This window comes from Pinus tabuliformis, chromosome 8, assembly GCF_031772625.1.
Source record: "Pinus tabuliformis cultivar Carrire ecotype Pingquan chromosome 8, CPIR1, whole genome shotgun sequence".
NCBI classification, from domain to species: Eukaryota; Viridiplantae; Streptophyta; class Pinopsida; order Pinales; family Pinaceae; genus Pinus; species Pinus tabuliformis.
Genome location: NC_142294.1, coordinates 182,642,470 through 182,652,288, shown reverse-complemented (window position 1 = coordinate 182,652,288; position 9,819 = coordinate 182,642,470). Strand labels below are relative to the sequence as shown.

Below are 9,819 nucleotides of genomic sequence, written 5' to 3'. Positions count from 1 at the left end.
AGTCGGGATAAAAATAATGAAGCTTCTACTAGCAATGCGAGGAAGGACAAGGAGGTTCAAACTAAAATTCAGAAAAAGGAATATCAAGCCAAAGGACAGCCTGAAAGGAAGTACACTACAACAAAAGAGGTAGACAAACAATCCAATTTGTTTAGCTTAGAGAATGAAATTTCCACTTTAAAAGTTTCAATTCCTCTAACTGAACTAGTTCATAATGAAAAGTACAAATTCCAGATTGCTAAGATGTTGAAAGTAGATCAAATGTCAGATATTGTCAATGTTGCTGATGATGAGCCTGCAATTTTATTTGGTCCAGCTGTAGAGGGAAGTCTTGAGGATAATGAAGTTCCTCCTTTCTATCTTACTTTGAAACTCCATGAGTTTATACTCCATAATGGCATACTAGATTCTGACGCCTCACATAACCTGATGCCAAAAGCTATTATAGACAAACTAGGATTAGATATTACTCGACCTTACCATGATTTGTATTCCTTTGATTTAGGGAGAATCAAATGCCTTGGCCTTATGAAAGATCTAGTAGTGTCCCTCGATCAAATCCCGACCAAAAATGTATTGATGGATGTAGTGGTCGTTGAAATACCTCCACGGTTTGGCATGTTGCTTTCATGGTCTTGCGGGTGGGGGGGGTGGGCAACTTGTTTTTTCATATGCTACTATACCGGTATTTGGGCAACTCGAAAAACTATACCGGGAGAATAAGAAGAAATCCATGATTAGTATCAAAGAAAGACCAAATAATCACCCTATCCATGTTGTACATACCGATCTAGAGTCTTTCATTTTGTATAGTGATTTGAATTCAGTTGATGATGATAGTCAAATTGTTCAGATTTCAGAAGTTTCAGATGTCATAAGTAGTGTACAGGAAGATTTGATTGCAAAAAAACAGGAAAATGATACTAAAAGTTTGCAACCGGAAATTTCATCTGAAGAGATTGTTGAATCAGTGCCAGAAACTTAGATTGTTGAGAGAGTAAGTCATCCTCCAGAAAATCAGAAAGATCAGTCCTCTAAAATTCTGTTTCCTGATGAGGAAGAAGGTCTTTGGACCATGGAGTTTGATGGTGCATTGGGGAAGGAAGGAGTTGGAATCGGCATGTGGATTCACGGCCCCTTGCATCAGTCATGTAAAATTCCTCGAAATGTAAGATTAAGTTCTTATAAATTGGCTTTTGATTGTTCGAATAATGAGGCGGAGTACGAAGCACTGATTGTTGGCCTTAAAATTCTGAAAAAACTGGGAGCGAAGAGAATTTCAGTTTATGGCGACTCTGAGTTAATAATTAAATAGGTAAAAGGGGAGTACTAGGCCAAGCATCCAAGGATGCGAGCTTATAGAAATGTTGTCCTTGACATTCTCAAAACTTTTTTAGAGTATACTTTATCTTTGATCCCTAGAACTCAGAATATGATGGCTGATTCTCTTGCTACTGCAACAAGTATGGTTAAGATTCCTACCCATTCAGGTAAGAAGTATTCAATTCATGTCAAACATCGCCCAGCTATCCCTGACAATCTGAGATATTGGCAGGTGTTTTGGGATGACAAACAGATCAACAACTTTTTGCAGATGGAGGATGAATTTCTGAATTCCCATATTGATGATACATGCGATGAAGATGATCAGGAAATTGAAGCAACAGAGGTTGAAATTTGGGAGTTGAAGGACAATAACATTCCACGAGGTCTTGTACCTTTGGAAGAGTTATTTGATCGAGATGATGTTGCTAGAAAGCCCACCATGGTCCCTACAGAAACAGGTGTTGAGGATGTAAACATTGGCACAACAAATAAGCCCAAGATGGTCAAATTATCAAGGTCTCTGTCTCCTGAGATCAAAAGTAAGTATGTTGCTTTGTTGACAGAATTTTTCTGATGTATTTGCTTGGGACTATTCATATTTGAAGGAGTATGATAAAAACATCATTCAACACACTATACTAGTCAAGCCTGATCAAAAGCCATTTTGCCAGAAGCTAAGGAGGATTAATCCTAAGTTGTTGCCATCCATCGAAAAAGAGGTAAATAGGCTTTACAAATCTGGTATTATAGTTCCTATTCGATTTTCTGAATGGATGTCAAATCTTGTGCCGGTGAGAAAGAAGACCGGGGAGATCCACCTTTGTATTGATTTCAGAAATCTGAACAAAGTGTCCTTAAAGGACAACTATCCCCTGCCAAAGATGGACCATATCCTACAAAGGGTAGTTGGATCTTCTAGAATGTCATTGCTTGATGGATACTCGGGCTACAATCAGATTTTAGTGCACAAGGATGATCAGCTGAAAACAACCTTCACAACACCATGGGGTACATTTATGTATGCCAAAATGTCGTTTGGATTAAAGAATGCAGGAGAAAAATTTCAGTGGGCCATGGACATTGCTTTCGCCAACGAAAAGGATGTTTTTCTAGTCATTTACTTAGATGATCTCACAGTTTTTTCTAAATTTGATGACGAACATTTACATCATCTAAGAATTGTCTTTCAGAGATGCATAAAATTTGGCATTTCGCTGAATCCTAAAAAGAGTATTTTCTCCATGGAGGAAGGTAAGTTGTTGGGCCACATCATTTCCAAGGATGGCATCCGGATTGACCCTGCAAGAGTTGAATCTATTCAACAGTTAGATTTTTCGAGGAACAAGAAAGAAATTCAGTCATTCAATGGGAAAATTAACTTTTTAAGGAGATTCATCCCCAACCTCGCTGAGCATTTGAGAGAGATGACAGACATGCTGAAAAAGGACAGCGAGGTAAGATGGTCTGAAAATGCCAAAAAGTCTTTCAATACAGTCAAATTTTCATTATCTACTGCTCCTACTTTAATCAGTCCCGACTATACTTTAGATTTTATCATATTTTCATTCGCCTCGGAACATACTTTAGCAACAGTCTTGATGCAAAAGAAGGATCAGAAAAATGAACAACCCATAGCATTTTTCAGTCGGACAATAAGGGATGCAACACTAAAATACAACATTATTGAGAAGCAGGCTTTGGCTTTGGTAAAAGTGCTTAAAGACTTCCGAGTATATATTCTGCATTCTCATACTATAGCTTATGTTCCAACAACAACAGTAAAGGAAGTCCTTACACAAACTGATCCAGAAGGTTGGAGAGGAAAATGGATAGCAATAATGTTAGAATATGATCTAGAAATAAAGCCAACAAAGCTCATTAAGGGACAGATTTTGGCCAAACTCATGGCTGAATCTAATTTGCATGCGTTAGATATCAATCTGATCGTTGCCCTTTCCGAAGAAGAAGCAAAAGATTCACAGGTACAAGTGTCAGATATGTTCACTTCATCTCCATGGTACTCCGACATAGTTTATGTATTGCAACATTTAAATCCTCCACCGAAAGTGCCCAAAGGTAAAATTAGATCCTTAAAACTGAAGGCTTCAAAATATTGTGTTCTTGACGGTGTTTTGTTTTGGAAAGATCCGGGTGGTGTATTGTTGAATTGTCTTGTTGAAAATGAAGCTAAGGATGTGATGACTGATTTCCACAAAGGAGATTGTGGTGGCCACCTCTTTTGGAAAACCACAACCAACAAAATCTTGAGGGTTGGGTTTTATTGGCCTACTCTTTTTGCAGATGTATACAGAACAATAATGAGCTGCCATGAGTGCCATATTTTTCAAGGGAAAAGAAAACTTTTGCCATTGCCTTTGCAACCAGTTTTGGTCTCGGCTCCATTTCAGCAGTGGGGTTTTGATTTTGTTGGAGAAATACATCCTTCGTCGTCTGCACAACACAAGTGGATCTTGACAGCCACAGACTACTTTACGAAATGGATTGAAGCAATTCCAACTAGGCAAGCTACTGATTCTGTTGTCATTTAGTTTATTGAAACTAATATCTTGTCTAGATTTGGTTGCCTGTAGAAAATAATCACTGACAATATTGCTGCTTTCAAGTCCAAGAAGATGGTGGAGTTTTGTGAAAAATACCATATTGCGTTTGGGCATTCTACCACTTATTACCCACAAGGGAATGAGTTGGCTGAATCCTCCAACAAATCTTTGATCAACATCATTAAGAAAGTTCTAGAGGTCAATAAAAAGAACTGGCACAAAAAGCTCATTAATGCTTTATGGGCAGACAAAGTTAGTACTAAAAAATCCATAGGCATGTCTCCTTTTCAGTTGGTGTATGGGGTTGATACTGTTTTTCCTTCATCCCTTGTTGTCCCTTGTCATGAAACTTCTGTAGGAAGTGAGCAGCAAACTGAATGATGTGCAACGAAGGATAAGTCAAATGATCCATTTACAACAAACTAGGGAAGAATTATTTCAGAATACTTCCAAACTTCAGGAAAGGATTAAAAATATTTATGACTGCAAGACCAAAGAAGACAACTTCAACATGGGTGATGTGGTTCTTCGTTGGGATGCACAGAACGAAGAGAAGGGAAAACACGACAAATTTGAAAACCTATGGAAGGGACCCTATAGAATCTCAACCTTCAGGGGGAAGAATGCTTATGTGTTGGAAGAGATGGATGGCCAAAGTTATTCGGGAGGAGAAATCAATGGTAGGCTTCTCAAGCACTACTACATCTGAAAAATTTCTGGAAATTTTCATGATCATTGTATATACCAGTTTACATTTCATGTCAGAGTTTGCAGTGGCTATTTTAGGAGTTTGAAGCCCGAGGAGAAGGCCATAAGACTTCTTGATCAATTGTTGGTTTAAAGTTTCTGTTTGCTTTGTAAAAGTCAGTCAGTCAGTTTTCATATTCAAGTTAGGTTTTGCATTTTGACTCCATGCCCAATGAATAAGGCTACTAGGTCTACGGTGTTCTTGACACCTCCTATGGAGCTTCCATCCCCAACTGGAGCCAATGTTAGTGTCAGTTAGTTTTTCCTTCCACCAATGATCAAATTTTCTCTTCAGAATGTCCATTAGGGTTTAAGGTCAAGTTTTTGTCATTTCACTAGGTCTTCCATGCAAAAACTTTGGTCATTGGTTATTGTGTCTAGGATTATTTCCACTCCTTCAAGATTTCCATGTTCGGTCACTACCATCACTTAGTTGGATGTGTTATCATTGAACATATCATCATGTCACCATGGTCTTCATTCCGCTTAGTTCCTCCATTAGGTCATTAGGGTTTCATAATCACCAAACTCTCATTTCATGCATAAAAATCTGGCAAAGGAGTGCTAATAAGCAAGTTTCTTTAATAAATTTGATATCAAGTGTAATTTTATGTTTTCATATGTAATAACTACTTAAAGGTTCTAAGTTTCAAAGGTTGCATTCAGACTTCCAAAAAGGTTTAATGTCTTAAAAAGGCCATAAAGTGACCAAGTTTCAAATATCAAAAATCATAAAGTGTCAAGGGTCCCAATTTGAGTTTAAAAGGATAAGAGGAGTTACTTTCTAACTCATTTTCACTTTCAAATTTCCAAGCATATCTCAGTTATTATCGTGCAGGAGGAAAACTTGGTGAAAATTGAGGGTTTTTGTTGTATTCCTAGTAAAATGTGACCCTTCTGTGCAAAGATGTGACCCTTCTGAACTGAATTGCAACCATTTTGTGGAGCAGCGTGACCTTTCTATGTAGATTGCAACCTTTCTGAGTGGAGTGCGACCCTTTTGTCCAGAAGTGCGACTCTTTTAAGGGAAGTGCGACCTTTCTGAGCCAAAGCGACCCACAGGGATTTCTTCTTGTTTTTAAGGAGATTTTCGACTTCTTCAAACCTCCAAAGATCATTCAAGGACTCTTAAAGCTTCTGCAAATAGTAAGTGGGCATCTACACCATCCTTTCAAAGATTTTTCTCAATGTGAATTGATTGTTTCTCAGGGTTCTCTCCAGCAAATTCTTGGTGAATAAACCTAGCTTCTACTGATTTACCACTATCATCTATCATCCAGAAAACCCTAAATTTAAAATCTCCTATCATTCCACCACTCATTTGCCATTGATTTCATCAAACCCTAGCCTCCCACTACATTTTCACCTTGAGAAAACTTCCACTTCAGTTTTATCAACATCATTTGGCTAGTGTTTTACCATTCAACAAATTTAATGGAGAGTGAACAAGAGAGTGAAAAGAAAGTGCACAAGGGAGGACATCATTCAAGGTTTGAGCCATCCAACCTGAGAGAAATCAATGCTTCTCCATTTTCCCATAAATGTTTCAGAAATGTTGGTTGTATGAAGTTTTGTGAGTAGGTTGCAGAGTTTGGTTCCCATGTCCCTTTGACAAGCATCTTTGCCCAAAATTTCAACATAGATAAAGCTGTCATAGAAGGTATTCAGTTTAGTGTCTCAGTAGGTATTATTTCCTTAGCCACATGGTGACACCTGTTTCAAAGGCATGGAATTGTCCCTTGATGATTATAAGATGTTCTTAAAACCTAATGTCAGAGAGATCTCCAAACATGTTTTTCCTTTTAGACATCTGCTTAACAAGTATGCCCCTCTAATGAAGATTATCATGGAGTATTTTACATGTGAAGGTAGCTTGTCTAGATTATATAGGTATCATGTTAGGTTACTTATGCATTTCACCTCTACAAGAACACTTAATTTGTGCAATTTTTTGTCTAAGAGTGTGGTGAAGATGACTGAAAAAATTCACACCAGGGGACAACCTCATATCACAAATTTGTTTCACCATAGCCTGATCAAGATTGTGGTTATGCATCAACTCTCAGTCAAGCAAATCACTTGGGAAACCTTTTTGGATAAATTAAAGATTGCTCCTGTCATTAGTCCCACTATTTCTCCTAGCAAAAGAACATCATCAGGGCCTAGGTTCACAAGGTCTATGAAGCATGGTTCAACAAGCAAGCAGGAAAAGGTTTCAGAGGCACTTAGACCTAAGGTAACCAAGACATATCAAAGAGGGAACAAGCTTGTGTTTGCTCCACAGATTGTGGAAGGGGCCAAGCCTTCTACATCAGCACAACAGGGATTACATTTGTAGGATGAGGAGGCTATCCATCATGACATACAGATAGTGGACTTGGAGTCCCAAGATGATCATCAAAACCTGAAACTAGTTATCAGAGAGAAGGATTCTCAGATCATGGAGCTTTTGGACAATGTGGCAAGAGCCAAATTCGTCATTTCCTTCCTTGAGCAAGAAAATGAGCAGCTGAAGGCAAAGCAGCTGCTTCTAGAAAAAGATTTGTTTAAAACTAGTATGCAAGAGTCCAAAGGTAAAGCAATGTTGGGGCATGATGAGCAAGATGAACAAGAGAGGCAGGTTGGGAGGAAGAGGCCTAGGACAAAGGGTCTCAAAGGAAAATTGCAGAAGGAAAAAGACCAAAACCTATTGAATGAGGATTTGAGTCTTGAAGACAGAATAGCTATGGAGATCAATGAAGACAGGGAATATTGGCTCAACAAAGTAAATGACCATCTGGAGAAGCTTCTTGATAGAGCTAACAGGGACAATCATATGCTGAGGCACATGGCCCATCACTATCAAACAAGGAATCAGATTGCACAAATCAGAATCAAGAGACTGAAAGCAAAACTGAAAGAGGTCCAGGACAAGCAAAGGGAATCAAGAAAAAGGGGTAAGAGAGTGAAATTGGTGGCTAAAACATCCAAGAATGTTTAGCCTATCTTCCATAACAGCCAAGGAACAAATTTTGAAAGTTTTGGAGAAATTTGGAATTTTTTGAAATTTTGCAGGAAAAGGCACACAGAAGCGTCGCGTTGAGGCGCGACCCTTTTTCCCTGGACATCCAAATGAGGTTTTTTCTACATGGATGGATGCATTATGATGATAACATGCCAAATCTAATCCTAGTTTTGCATGAAGGATTCCCATTTTGATCAGAAACTCAAAAAACCTCACCTTTTTCACCTCTCTCCCACTAAATCTGGACTGGCATGGTGCTTCCGAGTCAGGTTGGGAGAATTATTTTTTGTAGGCCTTTCCATGGGTCATTTTCCAAACTTAAATATGATCTAGAAACTACACAGAAAAATCTAGTTTACCGTTCTTTCAGATTTCCATTTTGACTTGGGGAAGATACCTAAAAATGGCTTCAAACAGGTGCGACCCTTCTGCAAAATTTCCTGTTTTGGTGCATGCTGGTGCGACTGGTGTGACCCTTTTGGTTCTAGTGCGACCCATCTGGTCTGGTAACCTCTTGAGTAATGAATGATGGAAAATTTGATATTTTATGATCTATTAATTTTACTTTAGGTTTCTTAGTTGGTTTTTGCCTCACTTTATGAGGAAAATTGTAATTAATGAGGAGATATGCTCTCTTAAATTTTAGCCTAAATTGTGAAAATTGTCTCAACTATCCTAGTTTTCAGTGAGGATTCATCAAAGCCAGTTATGATGAGCCTTGAATAGAATTTTCGACCTGATGAGATGTCATATGTTGTATTTTCCTATATAATATGGAAGGGAATCATTTTCTAGGGGTTGGACATTTGAGGAGAGAACCACTGTAGCCTATATTTGACATTTTGGAAATCAAAAGACATAGTTTGCAGCTATTGTAGTGGGATTCCTGTGGTATGTGTTTTAGTAGTGTTTTTTCTTATGTGATCATAAGTCTAAATGTATTGTATCTTTCATTTCCATTTCCATGTTTCATGTGCTTGTTTCCTAAGATAATAAACATTTTTCATTCATATAATGCTCTATTTTGGAGAAGATTTCACATTATTGTTCAGTTTTCTTCTGGTATAAACGAATTCATGAAATTCATGCTCGTTTAGAAACCATATCTATCTCCCACATACACATCGATAACCCTAAAGTGCTAAAGTGTATGCCTACCTTGCCCCATTGCATCTCTCCAAATCCGATTCTCAAAACCTAGACCTAGCTCCCTCTGCCATAACTACTTGGTTTTTCTCCCTTATCCAACAACAAAACCCTAAAATTTTCAAAACCTATCTGAGCTTAGCTATCCATCCTAAAACCCTTTATCATCCAGTCATCTCTTGACTGTGATTCCATAGAGAGAGCCCTCTCTAGTTTGGTAGGGCTAACTACCGAACCAAAAGCTTGGCCTGTAGTTACCTTCGTCGATTTCCTCATCAGCCTGGGACATTGTTGGGGATAACACAAAGAAAACCGGTGCGTAATATATACCGCACCGGTGCTATTATATCAAATAGCCTTGGGGCGCTCTTGTAAGGAACAACAACGGGGCACGCAAAATAAATTGTTGTATCAGTGCATTGTTTTAACTTGCAACGTCGATGTGTATCATTTGGAAAAATGCCTCGGTGAGTTAGTTATACAAAAGTATCGGTGCTATTTGTTTTCGCAATGCACCGGATTGAAAATAATATTTTGTAGTACCAGGCTATTAGTTGTATGAAAGCACTGGTGTGTTGAGAATTACAATGCATAGGGGTGTTTATCTCAAACAGTACCAATGCTTGAAGAAATAAAAGCCTTGATGTTGTCGTTTTCTGAAAAGGCACCGATCACGCAAAAAGATGTATTCATTGTGATTTTATATAAAACAACGCACTAGTGTGCTTTTATGTTATAAACACATCGATTTTTTGAATGAGATTTTCTCTTTTTTGGAAACATCGATCTGTGGCAGTGCAATTATTGTAATTTTTTAAACTTGTTATTTATCGAAAAATAGACATATATATTATAATAGTTCATATAAATTAAAATTTGATTAATGCATTTGTATATGATGCTTTGATTAATTTGTTGTATTATCATATTTCGCCTCTTCATTATAATATTTTATCATCCATATATTTAATGAGTGGTGTAACATTTCAGAGTGACATTGGATAACACAATGGAATAATGTATTTTATTATATAT

The 9,819-nt window shown here is 37.8% G+C and overlaps 1 protein-coding gene across 1 annotated transcript; it reads left to right on the top strand.

Annotated features, from left to right (window-relative positions):
- Nucleotides 1–2,750: 2,750 nt before the first annotated feature.
- On the top strand, nucleotides 2,751–4,268 carry LOC149234729 (uncharacterized). The gene is made up of 3 exons (XM_089368356.1): nucleotides 2,751–3,138; nucleotides 3,259–3,308; nucleotides 3,918–4,268. Exons 1-3 carry the CDS (start codon nucleotides 2,751–2,753, stop codon nucleotides 4,266–4,268), a joined length of 789 nt encoding a protein of 262 aa, XP_089224482.1.
- The last annotated feature ends 5,551 nt before the right edge of the window (nucleotides 4,269–9,819 follow it).

Bases quoted from the DNA above. Each gene is read 5' to 3' on its own strand.
- LOC149234729 (XM_089368356.1), top strand. From the start codon at position 2,751: ATGACAGACATGCTGAAAAAGGACAGCGAGGTAAGATGGTCTGAAAAT. The intron at 3,139-3,258 runs GTTGGAGAGGAA...TGCATGCGTTAG, and splicing joins TACACAAACTGATCCAGAAG to ATATCAATCTGATCGTTGCC. The intron at 3,309-3,917 runs GTACAAGTGTCA...GGTTGCCTGTAG, and splicing joins AAGAAGCAAAAGATTCACAG to AAAATAATCACTGACAATAT.